This window comes from Cebus imitator, unplaced genomic scaffold (assembly GCF_001604975.1).
Source record: "Cebus imitator isolate Cc_AM_T3 unplaced genomic scaffold, Cebus_imitator-1.0 Scaffold240, whole genome shotgun sequence".
NCBI lineage: Eukaryota > Metazoa > Chordata > Mammalia > Primates > Cebidae > Cebus > Cebus imitator.
Genome location: NW_016107555.1, coordinates 14,758 through 36,814, shown reverse-complemented (window position 1 = coordinate 36,814; position 22,057 = coordinate 14,758). Strand labels below are relative to the sequence as shown.

At 51.2% G+C, this 22,057-nt stretch overlaps 3 protein-coding genes across 5 annotated transcripts in view; 1 reads left to right on the top strand and 2 right to left on the bottom strand.

Annotated features, from left to right (window-relative positions):
• RNF207 (ring finger protein 207) overlaps window positions 1–530 on the bottom strand; it is a 13,579-nt gene extending 13,049 nt beyond the window's left edge. The window contains exons 1-2 of the mRNA XM_017498274.2: window positions 445–530; window positions 236–361 (exon numbers count right to left, since the gene is read on the bottom strand). Coding sequence (XP_017353763.2) covers window positions 236–307 — 72 coding nt within the window. The 5' untranslated portion in view covers window positions 308–361; window positions 445–530. The remainder of the gene's footprint in view (window positions 1–235; window positions 362–444) is intronic.
• Window positions 396–22,057, top strand: part of RPL22 (ribosomal protein L22) — a 25,492-nt gene continuing 3,830 nt past the window's right edge. Inside the window, exons 1-4 of one of the 3 annotated variants that reach the window (XM_037727782.1) lie at window positions 583–653; window positions 897–1,116; window positions 11,519–11,623; window positions 15,414–15,538. In XM_037727782.1, the coding sequence (XP_037583710.1) occupies window positions 598–653; window positions 897–1,116; window positions 11,519–11,623; window positions 15,414–15,538 (506 nt within the window). In that variant the 5' untranslated portion in view covers window positions 583–597. Of the gene's footprint in view, window positions 654–896; window positions 1,117–8,502; window positions 9,689–11,518; window positions 11,624–15,413; window positions 15,539–22,057 lie in introns of those variants that run through there. The other 2 variants (XM_037727783.1, XM_017498277.2) reach the window with 2 other exon arrangements.
• On the bottom strand, window positions 1,183–3,775 carry LOC119466907 (translation initiation factor IF-2-like). The gene is made up of 2 exons (XM_037727780.1): window positions 2,744–3,775; window positions 1,183–2,104 (listed from the first exon to the last, which is right to left on the bottom strand). Exons 1-2 carry the CDS (start codon window positions 3,504–3,506, stop codon window positions 2,088–2,090), a joined length of 780 nt encoding a protein of 259 aa, XP_037583708.1. The 5' UTR covers window positions 3,507–3,775; the 3' UTR covers window positions 1,183–2,087.

Below are 22,057 nucleotides of genomic sequence, written 5' to 3'. Positions count from 1 at the left end.
AAAAAAAAAAAAAAACAAAAAGTCACCTCTCCAGGAAGCCTTTCCTGACCACCTCACATCCCTACCACCAGCCTGGGGCAGGCCCTGGTCTCCCCTCCGAGCTCTCCTACCAACTCCAAAAAAGTGATTGGTGCAAGGCCTGCTGCCCCACTACACTGGAAATCCACAAGGGCGAGGGGCCGGCCATGTCACCAGCTCCCGGCTGGGTCGTTTACCCGCAACCCCTACCCCTTACCTGCATGCTGCCAAACAGGGCGTGGATGGCGTCCTCCTCCTCGGCCGCGCTGTGCCGCACTTCCTCCACCATGGCCTGCAGCAGCGCGATGGCCTCCCGCGTGGCCGTCTGCAGGGCCTTCACGGACTGGGCACAGGGCGGGGTCAGGCTGGAGAGTGCCGCCGCGCGGCCCCACACCCCCGCCCCCGTGCGCCTGCTCCTGCAGTCACCAGCACCGCCTGCTCCAGCCGCTCGCAGCCCTGCACATAAGCCGATTCCAGGTCCACGCAGTGCGCCCGGCTCTCCCTGCGGGAGGTGGCGGGTGAGGCCCGCTCCGGCCGCCCCCAGCCCCCTCCCCTCGCGCCCCCTCTACGCACCCCTGCATGTCGCGGAAGCAGCGGATGCACAGCAGCAACTTCTTGTCGGTGGAGAACAGGAGGTAGGGCTCTCCGTGCAGCGCTGCGGGTGGGTGGACGGCGGTGAGGGCTCCGGGCAGTTCCCGGCCCGTCTCCAGCCCGTGCCCACCGCCGGTCCCCGGCCCCGCAAGCCTCACTCACTGCACTTCTGGGGCATGTCGCGGCTTCGCTGGCCCAGGGCCACGATGTCGTGACGCGCGAACATGCGAGACCGGTGTGTCTCGTCGCGGCAGCGCGCGCACAGGGGCTGTCCGCACGTGTTGCAGAAGTACGTGGTCTCCACGTCCTGCGGGCCGAGAGCCGGCTCAGGAGCGCCAGAGCCCGACCGCGGCCAGCGCGGGAACCGCAGTCGACCCGAATCATCGCGCGTGTTTGTCCCAGCCGTGGTCGGGTGCTCAGCTGCACGCAGTCCCTTCCTGTAATCCGGGCACTTGGCGCTCTGATATACCCAGTTTACAGATGAGGGCACTGCAGCTCAGAGGCTGGGTAAGTAGGTCCTTGGGGGTGTGGGGGTCGGGGGAGACGGCAGAGACTGCTTTTATGAAACAAACGTTTTACCTGCAACAAAAGGGGTCTGAAGGCCTCTCACTGACCTCTTGACACACTCAATAGTGGCCAAAAGGTGGTGTGCACCCTGGCCGTCCAGAGTCACACCTCAGCGGGGAGGAGAAGAGCAGGGAGGGCTTTCTGGTTATCCTCCCCAAGCCAGACCCAGGGCTGGGAGGCCAGGGCTTGTGTTGCAGCCCTGGTGTGGGGACAGGCAGTGGGTGACAGAACAGGCTCTCCCTGGAGTCCCTGCCTCCTGTTCATCCTCTCTGTACCTCTGGCTCCCACATTTCTCAGCACTTGCCCAGATCGCCGGAGCTTTTGTCCCTGTAGGGCCGTCCTCATGGGATTCCCGGTACCCTTTCCGGCCTCCGCAGGCCAGAGTCCCCAGTGTCCTTTACAGCCCAGGGGAACAGCACGCTGTCCTCACCTCCGCCGGGCTGTAGCTGCTTCTGTGCCACTTGGGTAGCAGAGGTCCTCTGGGATCGGCCCAGGCCTGCAGGCTGGACCACCCTTCCTGCTTGAGTCCACAGCTCCACCCTGAGGTGGAGACCAGCGAGCCCTCCCCAGATCGAATGGCCACTATCTGGACACTGCCTCAAGTCCCTTGTTCTGACCTCAGTCTCCCCCTGGGTATAATGGGGCCCACATTCGGGGCCAAGGTGCCTTAGGGAGGTGCTGGGGAATCCACTGGCAGGTGGTCCTCTGAGGACATGCTAGGTGCATGTGCAAACATTGGAGACTGTGCAACCTGGGACCCTTCACTCCCCACCCACCCGCCCCTGATGCTCCTGCCTGCTCGCTGCACTCCCGGTCACAGTTGGCACAGCGCACCGCCTCCACGGCATCCCCGGAGCTGTCCACCAGGAACTGCATCAGCCGGTCCACCGGCGGGAGCCCGCTGGGACCCTTCACCACAGTCTGGTGTCTGCAGAGAAGCCCAGGCCCCAAGATTCTGACACCCCTTCCCCAAGGCTCCCCACCCCCACCTCACATTCCAGGCTGGGGCTAAAAATAGCTGTGTTGGGAGGGCGGTGCACCCAGCTCTGGGGTCTGCTATAAATATCACAGCCAGCGCTCACCCTGCCCTGGTCCCTACTCTTGCCCAGTCCTGGGCACTCCTGCAGACAGTGGGGTTGGTGCCCCGGTATCAAAAGCAGAAGCCTCTCCTTGGCATATTCTCATGGGATTGGGTAAATTAGAGCCACTCCTGGGTGCCTTGAGCCCACCTAAAGTTAACTGTGGTTTTGTGGACCTAAGACTTCTAGGACCCCAAATCAAGTTACTGGAAGTGTCCTGACCGGTGCTGGAGCCCCGCCCTGACTTTTGATGGGAGGTCTTGAGCCAGTAACTGCAGTCTCCAGGCCTCAGTTAAGCTGATCTGTAAAATGGGCTGAAGGCTGCAACTTTTGGGGAAAGAGCTAAGGACTGGGTGCAGCCCCTCCCGCTGGTTCTGCCTTAAGTCGGAGCCTCACTCTCCTGGCACCTGGATGTCAGTTCAGACAGAGCAAACCTTGGCCTCCGGGGACGGAGTCTGGGAGGTTTTTGGGAACTTTGGGACACTTACTGGCACAGTGGGCACATGAGGCGGCCGTCGGTCGTGAGGCCACGAAGGCAGCCGGCACAGAAGTCATGGAAGCAGTCCAGAAGACACGGGCGCTGGTACTGCACGTGGCACAGCGGGCACACCAGCGGGTGGACGCCAGCGGCGTCCAGGGCGCTCGGGCCCTCCGGAGGCCCAAAGATAGCTCCCGACATCTGCAGGGATAGCGCAGGCCGGCGGCTGGGGCGCGCACCGAGCCCCGCTTGAGCTCCCGCGGCCCCTCCGCCCGGGCGCTCGCGCCCTGCCTATCCGGTCTGGACCCGACGGGGCGTCTAGAGGTCATGGAGTGGGGAGCCACTAGGGCTCGGGGCTGGGACCTGGAGCGCCCCGGCGCAGGGAGAACGGGCAGAGAGGGCTGGCGAGGGTCCGGGCCCTCTACCTGCCCTCTAGGTCGCCTTGCTGGGAGCTGGCCGCCCTCCGAGCCTCTCCCCCGCGGTCCAGCGCTCCTAGTGTGGCTCGGGGAGGCGCTCTGAGAACCGGCGCGGTCGCTCTGCGGCGAAGTCGCTGACCCTGGAATGCCAGGCCCGCACCAGGCGATGCTTCCCAGCCTACGCGGGGCCTCCCTCTGCCCTGGCCTCTCCCACCTCTCCTCACTCCCACCCCCGGAATTTCCCGCCGGTGACCTCTGGGTGACCCGCAGGCAACGCCCCTTCCGGGCATCCACCTTCCCCAGGGTGGCTGCTGCCTCGAAGAGCGGCGGGGCCAAACCGACCGCGGCACTCGCCATCGGCTTTGTGCACTGTCTCCGTCCGACCGGGCCACTCCACCCCCAGCCGGCGGAGAGGAGAGGCCAGGACGCCAAGGCTCCAGGGACGGTGCCAGACAAGGGTGCAAGATTGGACTGGCCCCTGCTCGTGATGACAGAGTCCCGAGCCCCAAGACCAGAGCGCCACGCAGAGCGGGGCTGGAGGACCTTGGCTGTGGGGTCTTCAAGGGTGTAGGCCAGGCGCAGTGGCTCGGGCCTGTAATCCTGGTACTTTGGGAGGCCGAGGCGGGCAGATCGTTTGAGGTCAGGAGTTCGAGACCAGCCTGGCCAACATGGCGAAAACCCGTCTCTACTAAAAAATGCAAAAATTAGCCAGGCATGGTGGCGTGTGCCTGTAGTGCCAGCTACTTGGGAGGCCGAGGCAGGAAAATTGCTTGAACCCTGGAGGCGGAGGTTGCAGTGAGTCGAGATTGCACCACTGCACTCCAGCCTGGGTGACAGAGAGAGACACTCATCTAGAAAAAAAGAAGAAGAAGAAAAAAAAGGTCCCGGCCTCTCACTCCCCGACTTGCTAATCCCTACTCTTCCATCGGACTTGGGTCTCAACAGGTCATTGCAGCCCCATTTCCTCCACCGCCAATTGTGGGCCCCAGAGAGCAGCGGACGCCCCTCCACCGAACTTCCAGCACTTGCCAGGCAGAGTGAGACGCCCAGGAATCCCAGCCCTGCCTTTCGCTGGTTGTGGGCTCTCAGCCCGGTTACTGACCTCTCAGAGCTCAGCACTGGGTTAAAATAGAACTGGTCTCCTGATAGCGGGTGAGGCCCCAGTGGAACAACGTACGTGAAATACACATACTGGGCATCCACATAATTAAGGGCTCATCCTCATTGCCTGCCAAGTTCCCAAAAGAGGGGTGGGTTTGGGTGGAAGGTTGAGAGGGGAGGCTCCCAGCCTTTCCAGCAGTGCCCCCTCTGAGATCTGGGCCTGGCGGATGCGTGTTGATCCCAGGGTTTTCTCCAGCATGCCCTTGCTTCCTAGGTGGATGTGATCAGTGAGCTTTCTCCGCCCATGTTATCCTGAGTGCCCTGAGAGCAGCCCGTTTCTGCTCCTCCTGCAATTGTAAAGTCAAGGCCAGAGCCTGACCCACAGTGGTGCTCAATAAAGGCTTAGAAAAAACTCGGAGATACTTGAGCTGTTTTTGTTTTGTTTTGTTTACAGGATCTCACTCTGTCACCCAGGCTGGAGTGCAGTGGGGTGATCTCAGCTCACTGCAGCTTCGGCTTCCTTCCACCTCAGCCTCCCAAATAGCTGGAACTACAGCCCTGTACCACCATACCTGGCTAATTTTTTTTTTTTTTTTTTTTTTTTTTTTTTTTTTTTTTTTTTTTTTTTTTTTTTTTGATGGGAGTTTCTCTGAGACGCCCAGGCTGGAGTGCAATGGCATGATCTCGGCTCACTGTAACCTCTGCCTCCCAGGTTCAAGCGATTCCCCTGCTTCACCCTCCCCAGTAGCTGGGACTACAGGCATGTGCCACCACGCCTGGCTAATTTTTGTATTTTTAGTAGAGATGGGATTTCACCATGTTGGCCAGGCTGGTCTCGAACTCCCGACTTCAGGTGGTCTACCCACTTTGGCCTCCCAAAGTGCTGGGATTACAGGTGTGAGCCACTGCACCCGGCTTTTTTTTTGTTTTTCTTTTTCTTTGTATTTTTAATAGAAAAATACAAAAATACAATGTGCTGCACACATTGGGGGTTTTGCTGTGTTGCTCAGGCTGGTCTCCAACTCCTGGGCTCAAGCACTCCACCTGCCTTGGCCTCCCAAAGTTGCTGGGATTACAGACGTGATCCATCTCGCCTGGCCTTGAGCTGCGTTTTGAAGGATGTGTAGGAGTTTGCTAGGAGAAAGAAGTGTATTCTAGAGGGAAACTAGCTATTCTTTTGAGGACCATCCCTAGCCCTGTTTCTATTTGTGGACCAAGTCGTAATGACAATAGTAGCCATGGCTAATGTTTATGAGCCAAGATTCTTTGTGTGTATGTGTGTGTCTGTGTGTGTATGTGTGTGTGTGCAAGGGGAGGGAGGGTGGGGAGATATGGGCCAAGATTCCATTCCAAGCTGTTTAATTTATATTAACTCAGTTAATCTGGACAACACTCTTAGAAAGTAGAAAATATTACCGCAGAATGGGTGGACCTGGTATAGGTGCTTTGTTGAGGAATGATGCATTAGCTTCCCAGTGGGAGGTGAGTGCTTCGTTCGTTTATTCATTCATGTCTGCATCTATTCAACTGGTATTTATGGAGCATCTACCATGGGCCACATGTTGTACTTGACTTGGGACATAGAAGGGAACAGAGCAGCCAAGGTTAATCAAGTACACAAATAAACAAATAATGACAGGCTGCAATACATGCTGCAAGAAAATCATAAGGATGGTAGTCTGGGTGCCGAGGCTCACGCCTGTAATCCCAGCAATTTGGGGGGCCGAGGCGAGCAGATCACCTGAGGTCAGGAGTTCGAGACCACCCTGGCCAACATGGTGAAACCCCTGTCTCTACTACAAATACAAAAATTAGCCGGGTGTAGTGGAGGATGCCTATAATCCCAGCTACTCAGGAGGCTGAGGCAGAAAAATCATTTGAACCCGGGAGGCGGAGGTTGCATGAGCTGAGGTGGTGCCACTGCACTCCTGCCTGGGTGACAGAGATTCTGCGTTAAATAAATAAATGAATAAATAAGGATGATTCGATGGAGGGCAGCTGGGAGGGGCTCGAGCTGAGGACCACACTAGGTAAGCACGAGCAGAGACAGAAACTGAGCTTGAGGCCCCCAGAGGATAAGAAGAAACTAAGAAAAGCTGGGAAGCCTGGGCGGACAGGTGGGAAGCTGTGGCTCACATCCGTAATCCCAGCACTCTGGGAGGCCAGCATGGGCGGATCTCTTGAGCCCAGGAATTTGAGACCAGCTTGGGCAACATAGCAAGACCCCTCTTTCTTACAAAAAAATACTAAAACTTAGCTGGGTGTGGTGGCTTTGCTTGTAGTCCCAGCTACTTGAGAGGCTGAGGTGAAAGGATCGCTTGAGCCAGGAGATTGACGCTGCAGTGAGCCATGACCACACCTCAGCACTCCTACCTGGGTGACAGCGAGACCCTGTCTCAAAAGAAAAACAGAAAAAGAAAAGTTGGGAAAAGTTCCAAGCAGAGGGAAGAGCAAGTGCAAGGTCCCAGAAGCAGAAAGAAACTTAGAGAACAGAAGACCAACGTGGCCGCAGATGAAGGAGCTCAGGGTGGGGAGCAGGGCTGAGCATGGGCTGGGATTGAGGATGCACACCTGTGGTCTCAGCTACTCAGGAGGCTGGGGTGGGAGGATTGCTGGAGCACAGGAGGTCAAGGCTTCAGTGAGCCATGTTTGTACCACTGCATTCCAGCCTGAGCACAGAGCAAAAGCCTGTCTCACAAAAAGAAAGAAAGAACAATAGAAGTCGACTGCTGAGAGGGAGGTTTAGGAAGGAGGAGTTGGCATTATGACCGAGGTGTGAAATCGTTTCTTGGGCCAGGTGCAGTGGTTTATGCCTGTAATCCCAGCACTTTGGGAGGCCGAGGTGGGAGGATCACTTGAGCCCACCAGTTTGAGGCTGCAGTAGGTTACGATCATGCCACTACACTCCAGCCTGGGTGACACAGCAAGACTCCGTCTCTATTAAAAACAAAACAGGCCGGGTGCGGTGGCTCACACATGTAATCCCAGCACTTCGGTAGACCTAGGTGGGTGGATCACCTGAGGTAAGGAGTTCGAGACCAACCTGGCCAACATGGTGAAAACCCATCTCTATTAAAAAAAAATTAAAACCAAACCAAAACAAAACAAAAAAAAGGCCAGACTCGGTGGCTCACACTTGTAATCCCAGCACTTTGGGAGGCTAAGGCAGGCAGATCACGTTGTCAGGAGTTCAAGACCAGCCTGACCAATATGATGAAACCCTGTCTCTACTAAAAATACAAAAATTAGCCTGGCGTGGTGGCACATGCCTGTAGTCCCAGCTACTCTGGAGGCTGAGGCAGGAGAATCACTTAAGCCTGGGAGGTGGAGGTTGCAATGAGCCAAGATCACACTCTAGCCTGGGCGACAGAGCAAGAAGACTCTGCCTCAAAAACAAAACAAAACAAAACAAAGGCGAGGCGTGCTGGCTCATGCTTGTAATCCCAGCACTTTGGGAAGCTGAGATGGGTGGATCACCTGAGGTTGGGAGTTCGAGACCAGCCTGACCAACATGGTGAAACCCCGTCTCTTAAAAAAAAAAAAAAAGAGAAATAGTCCCTTGTAGGAGAGATTTAGGATTGTCAGTAGCCCTGAGCGCTCCCTTAGGGTCAGTTATCAGCCAGGATCCACTCAAAAGACACCACGCTACAGTTTTTTTTTCTTTTTTGAGTCAGCGTTTTGCTCTTGTTGCTCAGGCTGGAGTGCAATAGCATGATCTCAGCTCACTGCAACCTCTGCCTCCTGGGTTCAAGCGATTCTCCTGCCTCGGCTTCTCGAGTAGCTGGGATTACAGGCATGCGCTACCACGCTTGGCTAATTTTGTATTTTTAGTAGAGATGGGGTTTCTCCATGTTGTTCAGGCTGGTCTGGAATTCCTGACCTCAGGTGATCCACCCATCTTGGCCTCCCAAAGTGCTGGGATTACAGGCGTGAGCCACTGTGCCTGGCCCACACTACAGTTTTTAACTGAGGGAGTTTAATATAAGGGATTGTTAACAAGGTATAAAGATGTGTTAACTAGGTAATTGAAGGGGTATAATGGCAACAGTAGCAACTGCAGGAAGTTGTTACCATTCCTAGGATGGTTATTAAAATATAGACGCTTGAAGGAAGGGCATGGGGAGGCAAAACTCAGACATCCAAGAAGAGGGCGCTGCTCGGCTGGGGCTGCAGTCGCTGGGGAGAAGAAAATGAGGCTGGTTCTGCAAATGTTGGAGTTTAAGTGCAGACTGGATTCCACTGCTGCTTCCAGAATGTTCCAACTGCCACTGCCAGGATGAAGAAGCAAGAGGGGGTGACACTAGACAGGACAGGAATAAGCAGGAAGCAAAGCCCCCTATTGATAGAGAGAAAGCGGGATCAGCTGGCAAAGCAGAAGTGTTTGCAGAGGCCCAGCTCGGGCATTGTAGAGCCAAGAACAGCAGGTGGCTTTGGAGCTTGGTCAACCCGCTCCAGAGGCCTCAGTTTAAAGCTAGACCATCCACTGTCTCCTCCAGTGATTGGACTTTTGCTAGGTGAGTGCAATGAAGCCAGGTAAAGGGAGAGGAGAGTGTATGTCACCGATTTGCATTTCAGGATCCTGGAATATAATTCCATGAGGACACAGGGGCGAGGGTGGTGCAGAGTAGCCCAGTTCAAGGGACTGTGGGCCTGGGATGAGGACCTTTGCTTCTCCACATGCGGTCCATGGACCCGCAGCATCAGCATCGTCTGAGGGCTTGTGAGAAATGCAGAATTTCAGGCCACTGAGATCGCAGGAATTGGAATCTGCATTTTCCAGATCTCCTGGTGGTCCTAACTACGTACTGGTTTGGGACGGGAAACTGGAAGGCGTGGGCTGGGAAACTAGGGGGTGGTGATCAGCGGGTGGGCGGCTTGGATGCAGCAAGAAGGGCAGGCGCTGAAACACAGCGCCTGGGCACGAGCTTCCAAGCTGGGGCTTTTAAAGTAGGAGGAAGCCATAGTGGTCTGGTCTTGGGACCTGTGAACGAAATTTCCCCGTGGCCAGAAAGAATTTCCCCACTTCCACAAGTTAGTAGATTCGAGTCCCATCCCACTAGCTAGTAATTTACAGTGTAGTGAATTTCCTTATTTTTTTTTTCTTCACAAGACTTTCAAAAAATGAAGACAACCCCTTTATTTGTCTTTGAGCTCGTCCAGTCTGGCTTCTCCCCTCCGATCGTTCGCAGTGGGACACCCCGCCCAGCCTCCTTCCTTCCCCGGCAACCTTCCTGGCCTGGGAGAGGACGCGTTTTGCATTCAGGGAAAACCAATCGCTCCCCTATCGTACACAACCAAGAAAAATGGTGGCAGACTAGGGGCGTGGCAGAGCGATTAGTTTGGCCTGGACCCTGCGTGCCTTGCGCGCTGCGTCCTCCTTGCGTCTGCGTAGTTCGCTCATCTCCCTTTCTGCCTCCGCTGCCGCCATGGCTCCCGTGGTTAGTATGGCTCCGCGTGAGGCCTCGGCTCCAGGAGAGGCACGTGGGCCTCGCCGAGCCAGGCACCTACCCAGGCTCGCTGGGGACGGCGCCCTGCAGCGTCTAGCTGGGGTGGGCTGGCAGGTCGGCCGGAGTGGGCCAGAGCCCCTGCCGATCCCAGCACGTTGTAGGTGGAGGAGGCCGCGGCCCGAGGCCCGTGAGGGGGATCCGGGAGGTCTCGGAGGCCGGGGCTTGGGCTCGGGTCCCAGCTAGGGGTTAGCTGGGAGCTGGAGCCTGAAGACTGCGAGATGGGCCGGCCACTGGTGCTTGGACCCCGGCCTTGGGTCTGATAACCTGGGTGGAGGGCGGGGAGGAAGAACGGGACCTGCTACCGCGCATTCGGAAGTCCACGGCCAAGACTCCGGGACGAATCCGCGGAAGGGCGGCTTGATCGGCCTGCTTTCGGAGAGGACGCCCGTGTTTGAGAAGCTTTTTAGTGTCCACGAGGAAATTAGTTTATCAGGGCGCTCTGTAGAGACCCAAACGTCTCGTACAGTGGTGCAGGGCGAAGGCTCTCATTCCATCCTCCTCTAGGCTGGGACTGGGCTGTGCAGCGCCCTCCTCCCAGGTTATTTGAGAAAGTTGTTTTTCCGTGTTCTTCGCCCCAATATCCTACTTTTTCTCTTTTGTTGGGACTCCCTGGTTAACATTTCCGGTTCTTCTGCTCTTTCTGTCTGGTTGGGCTTTGAAAAGCATTTTGGTTTAAAACCTTGATGGAGAAGTATCAACTCCATTGGGGTTAGGTCTCTTGATTGATTGTGTATGTCTGGGCTAGATCTTTAATGATCCTTCTTAGATTGTTACTGGGAAGAGACGTTGTAAAAAAAAAAAAAATAAGTGATTTTTGTAGTGGCCAAATGTTTGAAAAGTTGATCAGTTAATACACATTTAAGATGAAGTTCATTTTAAACATAAAGGAAAGAAGGTAAGATGTGTTCTTGGAAAGGTCTCTTGAGTTCTGCAAAGCTTTTAAACGTGAAAGTACAGGTAGCTAGGATGCACAAGTGCATTAATGGAGTCAAATTTGTAGAGGAATAAGATTAACACAAGCTTCTTTGTAAGGGTGAAGAAACTAGAACCTTGTAGGATGTACTTTGCCGGGTAGTTTGGAAGTAATAATGCACAGATTAAACGAATCAAAAGGTCAGAAGTTTTTGACGGTAGTGTTATAACAAGATCCTAGGTTTTAGCCTTAACCTTGTCCAAGATGGAGTGGACAGGCAGCTAGAATACTTTGCAATTCCCTTCACTGTTCATGAGAAGGTGAATGAGACAGGATTAAGGGAGGTGAGCTAAGATGGATCAGGACCCTGCCCTGAACATGTAGGACAAGGATTGATTTCACTTGAAAATTGTTGTGGGTATGCAAGGCATTTTGTATGCCTATACTGTAATTTTGGAAAAAAATAAAATAGTATTTTTTGAAATTGTATTTGGATATTTTAGGGCAAATAAAAGGAAATGTTCATTTTATTGTGGTTCATAAACTAAGAGACTTTCATGCCTGTAGAGATTGCGGAGCCTGGAAAGTTCGAGTGGGTCAGAGTGCTAGAATGATTTCCCCATCAAAAGGGCATGACCTCAGACCCCCAAACTTGTAGAGAAGCATCTGCCAGCATTATACCTCTGCCACTCAGGCAGTGATGCCTCTTGGCCCTCTTGCAAAGGGAACACAAGCTTCATGAATTTTGTATTTGTGTGGACTTCTATACCTATGACATTTCTGGTTCTGTTAATCTTGTTTTTCTGACTGATTGAATCTTCTCTGTTATTGTTTGTGTATTTTCTTAGAAAAAGCTTGTGGCGAAGGGGGGCAAAAAAAAGAAGCAGGTTCTGAAGTTCACTCTTGATTGCACCCACCCTGTAGAAGATGGAATCATGGATGCTGCCAATTTTGTAAGTTACATCCTTATTGCCACTCGGGAGATCATGAACATTTAAACATTTTGAGATAACTGTTGAGAAAACCTACTGGGGTACATTTCTGTTTTCAGGCTTATAGGCAGCCTCACAGGTCTGGCTGTATCATTTCACCCTGGGAGTGTGGGCAGATTACTTGTTTGTTTCCAAGTCTTGCTTCCCCTTGTGTGTGTAGCAGTTGTGAGGAGTAAAGGAGATGGGCTTGGAATTTAAGCTGGAAGGGCTCTAGCACAGAGGTGTTAGAGGACTATCTTGTTTTTCTCCTGTAGTTTCCACAAATGATTTTACTTAAAAGTCACTGAGAAACAGATTTCACTGGGTCCATGGCATCCCCCTTGCCTTTTTTTTTTTTGAGATGGAGTCTTTCTCTGTCGCTCAGTCTGGAGTTCAGTGGTAAGATCTTGGCTCACTGCAGCCTCCACTTCCCAGATTCAAATGATTCTACTGCTTCAGCCTCCCAAGTAGCCACTGCGCCTGGCACTCCTTTGCTCTTTTGTGTGTTTAAACATAAATGGGGGACCCTGATCCTGACTGTGGGTTGCCTCTGTCCTGGGCCTCACTGCTTAGATGTGGAGCTTTGGACAAGTGGCAGCAGTTCTGTTGTTGTTGTTCTGAAGCTTTCTATATTATTAAGCATCTGAGCTTCGGTCTTTAAAGTACCTGGCTTGGCTGGGCTTGGTGGCTCATGCCTGTATCCCAGCACTTTTGGGAGACTGAGGTGGGCAGATCACCTCAGGTCTGGAGTTTGAGACCAGTCTGACAAACATGGAGAAACCCCGTCTCTGCTAAAAATACAAAATAGCCGGACGTAGTGGTACATGCCTGTAATCCCAGCTACTTGGAAGGCTGAGGCAGGAGAATCGCTTGAACCCAGGAGGCGTAGGTTGCAGTGAACTGAGATTGCACCATTGCACTCTAGTCTGGGCAGGAAGAGTGAAACTCTGTCTCAAAAAAAGTACCCTGCTTGGTGAATTGTAATTGGAACTTGTTTTTGTTTTGTTTTGTTTTGTTTTTGATATTGCCCTTTGCTGATTTTTTGCCCCTGTGTTTGGCCCATTCCCCAATATTCCTCTATCCTATTGCAATCTAGAAATATTAAACAGTCCCACCGCCATATTTTGACTCAGCAGTTTGGTTTTGACATTTTATTCTTTTTCCTCTAATAGCCATGCTTGGGGGATTCAGACCTCAAATTTGTGTGCAGAAGTCCCCTAAATGTGCATTTGCTCTAAATTCTCCAGAAGGTTGAACTATTACCAGAATCAATATCATTACAACAAAAATAATTTTTAAACACAGAACAATTATGGCCACGAATTTTTCAGAATGGAAATTTGGGTAACCTCTTATAGTTTATTGCCTTTATGTAGATGCTGTTTGCATCTGTGTCCTTCAAGAAATCCCTTATTTCCTTAGTTCTTTCTCTCTCCTGTGACTTCTGGCTTTTCTGTGTGGCCCTGAGGTCAGGAGTTCAAGACCAGCCTGGCCAACATGGTGAAGTGCTGTCTCTACCAAAAAAAATACACAAATGAGCTGGGTGTGGTGGTGCATGCCTGTAATACCAGCTACTCTTTCTCAGCTTTGGTGTATTCCAGTTTGGTATTCATATGTTGGCTCTGTCCTGGGATTATCCTGCCTCCCTCCCTCTAAGCCATTCCCTTAGTCTACTCATCTGTGTATGCGATTGTCTTTCCTTTTGGAAGCTTCCTTAGGATAGAAAACAAGTCATTTATGGATCTTGAGATGCAGAATTCAAGATTTCTGACCTAATCACTTTGCCCCATCTGTAGTTAATGTATAATTTTTATTTATTTTATTTTATTTTTTTGAGACAGAATCTCACTCTGTCACCCAGGCTGGAGTGCAGTGGTGCGATCTTGGCTCACTGTAGCCTCCACCTCCAAGGTTCAAGTGATTCTCCTTCAGCCTTCTGAGTAGCTGAGATTACAGGTGTGCGCCACCACGCTCGGCTAATTTGAGTACTTTTTTTTGGTAAGACAGCACTTCGCCATGTTGGCCAGGCTGATCTCAAACTCCTGACCTCAGGTGATTTGCCTGCCTTGGTCTCCCAAAGTGTTAGGATTATAGGCATGAGCCTCTGTGCCCAGCCAAATTTTTATTTTTTGAGAAAGGGTCTGTTGCCCAGGCTGGAGGGCAGTAGCATGATCCTGGCTCACTGCAGCTTCAACCTCTTGGGCCCAAGTGACACCCCCACCTCAGCCCCTGGAATAGCTGGGACCACAGGCATACACCACCATATCTAGTTAATTTTGAATTTTTTTTTTTTTTGGTAGAAAAAGGGTCTTAACAAGTTGCCCAAGCTTGTTTTGAACTCCTGTGCTCAAGCGATCTTCCTGCCTTGGCTTCCCAAAGTGCTGGGATTACAGGCATGAGCTACTGTACCCAGCCAGTTAACATATTTTGTATTGGAGTTTTTAAATAGAAAATTACAGGAATTTTGAGCCGAAAGGGACTTCATGTCATTGCAGTAGCAAGAAGACAACTAAAAAGGTCCTTTTTGGACAAAGCTTCCTGAAGTACAAGGAGGTGAATGTCTTGCCCAGGCCCACACAGGGGTTTGTAGAGAGTGTCTCGGGATTCTGAGTGGCCGCTGCTTCTGCTGTGCCACCCGTGGCTCTGCTCAGGTCTAGAATTGTTTTGGTCACTATGTCTTTGTGCTGTCTGCTACGTTGAAGGCTTATTTTCTGATAGTGCTGTGAACACTGCTTTATACTCCTTAGATTTAGAAGTTGCTTCTAGCTTCAATTGCATGTACCTTGTGAAAGTTTTATTTATTTGTTTGTGTTTGTTTTTTGAGACAGAGTCTCTGTCCTCCAGGCTGGAGTACAATGGTGTGATCTTGGCTCACTGCACCCTCTGCCTTCTGGGCTCAAGTGATTCTCTTGCCTTAGCCTCCCGAGTAACCGAGACTGCAGGTGCTTGCCACTACACCTGGCTAATACTTGCATTTTTTGTAGAAACAGGGTTTTGCCACGTTGCCCAGCCTGGTCTCACGTCCCTCCCATAGTGCTGCGATTACAGGCATTCTTTGTAAAAGTTTGGTCTTGGGTTTCTTGTCTCCTCTTGTATTGCCCACTAAGCCTTTCACGTAGCGGCATATTTGATCTTGCATGGAAGTAGCAAGCTTGTTCATGCTGGGATGTTGTCTCAGTATGTATATGTAAATGGGATTTGTTACCATTTTTTAAAAAGATTGAACATTTAAGAAACCACTATTAGGGCCAGGTGTGGTGGCTCACACCTGTAATCCCCATGCTTTGGTAGGCTGAGGTGGGAGGATCACTTGAGCCCAGGAGTTTGAGACCAACCTGGGCAACAGAGAGACCCCTTCTCTAAAAAAAAAAATTAAAGAATTAGCTGGGGCCGGATGGGGTTGCTCATGCCTGTAATCCTAGCACTTTGGTACGCTGAGGTGGCTGGATCCCTTGAACTCAGGAGTTTGAGATCAGCTTGGGCAATATGGTAAAATCCTGTCTTGTCAAAAAATACAAAAATTAGCCGGTGTGGTGGCACATGCCTGTGCCACCTATTCTGGAGGCTGAGGTGGGAGGAACACTTGAGCCTGGGAGGTGGAGACTGCAGTGAGCTGTGATCCTGCTGCTGTACTCCAGTCTGCATGACAGGGTGAGACTCTGTCAACCAAAACAAAAAAAAAATGCTATTAGTTCAGTGTTGGGAGACAAAAAAATATTTTTTGAGAGAGATGAACCTGTCACTTCTTTGGTCAATTTAACAATTTCCACAGGAGCAGTTTTTGCAAGAAAGGATCAAAGTGAACGGAAAAGCCGGGAACCTTGGTGGAGGGGTGGTGACCATCGAAAGGAGCAAGAGCAAGATCACCGTGACGTCTGAGGTGCCTTTCTCCAAAAGGTATGGGAGGAAGGTGTTTGTGGCCTACGTGTACCCAGGGCTCAGCTCGCCTTTTCCCTGCATGGGAGTGGGGGCACCCGCAGAGTGATTGGTTTGCATCTGTTTTTTTTTGTTTGTTTGTTTTTTTTTTTGAGACGGAGTTTCGCTCTTGTTACCCAGGCTGGAGTGCAATGGCGCGATCTCGGCTCACCGCAACCTCCGCCTCCTGGGTTCAGGCAATTCTCCTGCCTCAGCCTCCTGAGTAGCTGGGATTACAGGCACGTGCCACCATGCCCAGCTAATTTTTTGTAGTTTTTAGTAGAGATGGGGTTTCACCATGTTGACCAGGATGGTCTCGATCTCTTGACCTGGTGATCCACCCGCCTCGGCCTCCCAAAGTGCTGGGATTACAGGCTTGAGCCACCGCGCCCGGCCTGTTGTTTTTTTTTTTTTTGAGACGGAGTCTTGCTCTGTCGCCCAGGCTGGAATGCAGTGGTGTGATCTCGGCTCACCGCAACCTCCGCCTCCTGGGTTCAGGCAATTCTCCTGCCTCAGCCTCCTGAGTAGCTGGGATTACAGGCACGCGCCACCATGCCCAGCTAATTTTTTGTAGCTTTAGTAGAGACGGGGTTTCACCATGTTGACCAGGATGGTCTCGATCTCTTGACCTCATGATCCACCCGCCTCGGCCTCCCAAAGTGCTGGGATTACAGGCTTGAGCCACCGCGCCCGGCCTGTTGTTTTTTTTTTTTTTTGAGACGGAGTCTTGCTCTGTCGCCCAGTCTGGAGTGTGGGGGCACTATTTGGCTCACTGCAACCTCCGCCTCCTGAGTTCAAGCAATTCAATCTTGGCCTCCCGAGTAGCTGGGACTACAGGTGTCTGCCACCACGCCCAGCTAATTTTTGTATTTTTAGTAGAGATGGGGTTTCACCTTGTTGGTCAGGCTGGTCTTGAACTCCAGACCTCAGGTGATGCACTTGCCTCGGCCTCCAAAAGTGGTGGGATACAGGTGTGAGCTACTGAGTCAGACTTTTTTTTTTTTGAGACAGAATCTTGCTCTGTTGCCCAGGCTGGAGTGCAATGTTGTGATCTCGGCTCACTGCAACCTCTGCCTCGCATGTTCAAGTGATTCTTCTGCCTCAGCCTCCCGAGTACCTGAGGCTACAGGTGCCTGCTACTATGGCCAGCTGATTTGATTTTTTCTTACACATTGCTACAAAGACATGTCCAATAATTTTTGTATTTTTAGTAAAGACGAGGTTTTACCATGTTGGTCAGCCAGGCTGCTCTCAAACTCCTGACCTCAAGTGATCCACCAGCCTTGGCCTCCCAAAGTTCTGGGATTACAGGCCTGAGCCACCAAAGCCCCAGCCAGGCTAATTTAAGCAGTAGGGTACTCAGACTTGCTTAGACTGTTTTCTCAAATATTCTTGGCTGGGCACAGTGGCTTATGCTTGTAATCCCAGTACCTTGGGAGGCAGAGACGGGAGGATTGCTTGAGCCCAGGAGTTTGAGACCAGCCTGGGCAACATAGTGAGACCCCATCTCTAACAGAGTTAAAATTAGCTGGGCGGCCGGGCACAGTGGCTCACGCCTGTAATCCCAGCACTTTGGGAGGCTGAGGCGGGTGGATCACGAGGTCAAGAGATCGAGACCATCCTGGTCAACAAGGTGAAACCCTGTCTCTACTAAAAATACAAAAATTAGCTGGGCATGGTGGTGCGTGCCTGTAGTGCCAGCTACTCGGGAGGCTGAGGCAGGAGAATTACTTGAACCCAGGAGGCGGAGGTTGCGGTGAGCTAAGATTGTGCCATTGCACTCCAGTCTGGGTAACAAGAGCCAAACTCTGTCTCAAAAAAAAAAAAAAATTAGCTGGGGATGGCGACTTGTCCTTGTAGTCCCAGCCACTTGGGGGGCTGAAGTGGGAGGATGGCTTGAGCCCAGGAGGTCAGTGTTGTAATGAGCTGTGATTGTGCCACTGCAGGCCAGCCTGGGTGACGGAGTGAGACCCTAGCTCAAAAAAAAAAAAAAAAAAAAAAATATTGCAGTCCAGCCACGGTGGCTCGTGCCTGTAATCCCAGCACTTTGGGAGGCCAAGGCAGGTGGATCTTCTGAGGTCAGGAGTTCCACACCAGCCTGGCCAGCCTGATGAAACCCTGTGTCTACTAAAAATACAAAATTAGCTGGGTGTGGTGGTGCATGCCTGTAATTCCAGCTACTCAGCAGGCTGAGTCAGGAGAATCACTTGAACATGGGAGGCAGAGGTTGCAGGGAGCCGAGATCACGCCATTGCACTCCAGCCTGGGCAGCAAGAGTGAAACTCTGTCTCAAAAAAAAAAAGTGTGTGTGTGTGTGTGTGTGTGTGTGTGTGTATAGTTTCCTCTGTCTCTAGATCACAGTGAAAACTTTCCTTTTTTACTTTCTTTTTTTTTTCATCTTGGCTCCCTGCAACCTCTGCCTCCTGGGTTCAAGCGATTCTCCTGCCTCAGCCTCCTGAGTAGTTGGGATTACAAGTGCCTGCCACCATGCCCAGCTATTTTATTTATGCTTTTTAGAAGAAGTTTCACTCTTCTTGCCCAGGTGGGAGTACAGTGGTGCAATCTTGGCTCACTATACCCTCCGCCTCCCAGGTTCAAGTGATTCTCCTCTCAGCCTCCTGAGTAGCTGGGATTACAGGCACCTGCCACCATGCCCGGCTAATTTTTTTGTATTTTTAGTACAGATGGGGTTTCATCATGTTGGCCAGGCTTGTCTGGAACTCCTGACCTCAGGTGATCCACCTGCCTCATCCTCCCAGAATGTTGGGATTACAGGCGCCAGCCATTGGTGCCTGGCCCATGCCCAGCTAATTTTTGTATTTTTAGTAGACACAGAGTTTCGCCATGTTGGTCAGACTGGTCTTGAACTCCTGACCTCAGGTGATACACCTGCCTTGGCCTCCCAAAAGTGCTGGGATTACAGGTGTGAACCAATGCCCCTGGCCAAGAGCTTTCCTTTTTATTTCCAGTCATTTTCCTTTTAAGTGCTACTGTGGCACTGGACAAGGAATCTGAAGACCTCAGTTTAGATGGAGTCCACTCTAGGTAATTCCTGGGGGCCCATTTTCTTTCATTTCTAAATGGAGACATTAATCTGCTAGTTCCCTCCTATGTTATGTGGTGGTTTTTGAGCATGAGGTTAAAATACTTTACCAGTTGCTGAGGAATTTGATAATGCATACACATAGCTCCTTGCCTGGGGCTGTGGCCTTTTAGGAGCTTTTAATTATACTAAATCAAGTAGTGGGACATTTCAAGGTATGTTAGAACAAATTGGTTGTAGTTAAGCTTTTGCTTTTATTTTTAGCTATGTCAGTGAAGAAATGACTTTGGAGCTTAAGTGAAGTCCTCTCAGTTTGCCTGGAAAGCAGTGAGTGTGGGGCTTCCGGGGTGTCCAAAGCCTCTGGCCTGATGGGCTGTGGCAGAGCCCTTGGGGAAGATTCTGTGATCTTCCTGTGACCTGTTGACCAGGGTGGCGTGTCTCCTGGCATGTGTCACTTCCTTTTTCACAGATTTTCTGTTCTTTATCCAGTGGAGAAGGGAAGGTGCCTTAATTGTCTATTATAGCTTTCCTTTCTTGATGATAATAGTTTTATTTTCCTGAAACGTTCAAGGTGTCCCTAATGTAGAACTTTTTCTGCCTCTGAATTTGTATAGGGTTATTTTCTTTTTTAATTAAAAAATTTTTTTTGAGAAGGAGTTTTGATCTTGTTACCCAGGCTGGAGTGCAGTGGTGCAATCTCAACTCTCTGCAACCTCCACCTCCCAGTTTCAAGCAATTCTGCCTCAGCCTCCTGTGTAGCTGGGATTACAGGTGCCTGTCACCATGCCTGGCTAATTTTTTGTGGGGACAGGATTTCACCATGTTGGCCAGCTGGTCTTGAACTCCTGACCTCAGGTGATCCCCCTGCCTTGGCCTCCCAACGTGCTGGGATTATAGCGTGAGCCACCGTTCCTGGCCTATACAGGGTTATTTTTTTTACCTGATTTTTTTTTCCCTGGGTGTTCTATTAGAGATTTTTTATCCCTTTGTTTTAGATAGGGTCTTGCTCTGTCGCCCAGGCTGGAGTGCAGCGGGGCGATCATAGCTCACTCTAGCCTCAAGCTCCTGGGCTCAAACAGTTCTGCCTCAGCCTCCCAAGTAGCTGGGACTACATGAGTACCCCACCATGCCTGGCTATGTCAAGAAAATTTTATTTATTTTTATTTTATTTATTTTTGAGACAGAGTTTCACTCCATCACCAGGCGCCAGGCTGGAGTGCAGTGGCGCGACCTCGGCTCACTGCAACTTCTGCCTCCCGGGTTCAAGCAATTCTGCTGCCTCAGCCTCCCAAGTAGCTAGGACTACAGGCGTGCGCCACCATGCCCAGCTAATTTTTTTTTGTATTTTTAGTAGAGACGGGGTTTCACCATGTTGGCCAGGATGATCTTGATTTCTTCACCTCGTGATCCACCTACCTCGGCCCTCCAAAGTGCTGGGATTATAGGCGTGAGCCACTGCGCTCAGCCCATCAAGAAAATTTTAAACCATCTGAAATTTTGAATTAAACAACCTCATATGAATACAATATGGTGGAAATAATTGACAAAAAAGCACTTTCTAGATGGGATGACCAAATTGATTTATCTTTGCGTAGGGAAAAGTAGACAGAGTTGGACTGAGGTCTTCACACTTTGTGAAGATTGCTTTGTCGGCGTGGGTCACTGTTAAACAATGTTCCTTGTTTTGAGATGGCGAGTCTGTTGGTTCATAACATTTGCGTCCCTGTTAATATGCTAGGGATCTATCTGAGCATCTCATTTAGTCCTTGTCATGGTCTGAAGAGATGGTTAGCAGCCGGAGTCCCCTTTCGCTGTGGGAGGAACAGCTTGGTTAGATTAATTGGCTCTGCTGTGGGTTTGTGTGGTGTGAAATTCCCTCTTTATGGCTTGGGAAGATTCGGAATAGCCAGTTTCAGGGCCGCGTAAGCAAGCTGGTGAGAGAGAAGCCAAGATTGTGGTGTGCTTCATTTTTTTTTTGAAACGGAGTCTCGCTCTGTCACTAGGCTGGAGTGCAGTGGCGCAGTCTCGACTCTTCAACCTCTGCCTCCCAGGTTCAAGTGATTCTCCTGCCTCACCCAACCTCCTGAGTAGCAGGGATTACAGGCACCACCACATCCAGCTAATTTTTGTATTTTTTAGTGGAGACAGGGTTTCAGCATGTTGGCCAGACTGGTCTCCGTCTACTGACCTGGTGATCCTCCCACCTTTGCCTCTCAAAGTGCTGGGATAATAGGCATGAGCCACCTTGCCCAGCCATTTTCTTTCTTTCTTCTTTCTTCTTTCCTTTTTTTTTTTTTGGGACAGAGTTTTGCTCTTGTTACCCAGGCTGGAGTGCAATGGCGCGATCTCGGCTCACCGCAACCTCCGCCTCCTGGGTTCAGGCAATTCTCCTGCCTCAGCCTCCTGAGTAGCTGGGATTAGAGGCACGCATCACCATGCCCAGCTAATTTTTTGTATTTTTAGTTGAGACAGGGTTTCACCGTGTTGACCAGCATGGTCTCGGTCTCTTGACCTCGTGATCCACCAGCCTCGGCCTCCCAAAGTGCTGGGATTACAGGCTTGAGCCACCGCGCCCGGCCCTTTTTTTTTTTTTTTTTTTTTAAGAGATGGGGTCTTGCTATGTTGCCCAGGATGGAGTGCAGTGGCTATTCATAGGTGCAATCCCACTACTGATCAGCATGGGAGTTTTGACCTTCTTCGTTTCTGACCTGGGCGGGTTCACCCCACCTTAGGCAACCTGGTGGTTCCCGCACTCCTGGGAGGTCACCATATTGATGCCAGACTTAGTGCGGACACCTGATCGGCACAGCGCTCTACAGCCCAGAACTCTGGACTCAAGCGATCCTCCCACCTCAGCCTCCTGAGTAGCTGGGATTACAGGCACGCAACACTGTGCCTGGCTTTTTTTTTTTTAATTAAAAAAAAATGTTGTGTAGAGACAGGATCTAGCTATGTGGCCCAGGCTGGTCTCAAACTCCTAGGTTCAAGGGATCCTCTCACCTTGGCCTCAAAAAGTATTGGGATTACAGGTGTGAGCCACCATGCCCAGACCTTAGGTTATCTTTATGTAGTCAGGGTGTTGGGCACAAAAGCCAGTTGTTGCCTTTCCGTAAAATATGAGTTTTATGGTGGGGCGTGATGGATCATGCCTGTAATCCCAGCACTTGGGAGGCTGAGGCGGGCAGATCACTTGAGGCCAGGAGTTCGAGACCAGCCTGGCCAACATGGTGAAACCTCTGTCTCTACTAAAATTACAAAAATTAGCTGTGTGTCCCAGGATTTTGGGAGGCTGAGGCGGGCAGATCACTTGAGGCCAGGAGTTTGAGACTAGCCTGGACAACATGATGAAGCCCTGTCTCTACTAAAAGTACAAAAATTAGTCGGGAGTGGTGGCATGCCCCTGTAATCCCAGCTACTCAGGAGGCTGAGGTAGGAGATTCAAGGAGAATTGCTTGAGC

What these genes read in the sequence shown, in the direction of transcription:
- LOC119466907 (XM_037727780.1), bottom strand. Translation starts at nt 3,506, where the DNA reads ATGGCGAGTGCCGCGGTCGGTTTGGCCCCGCCGCTCTTCGAGGCAGCA.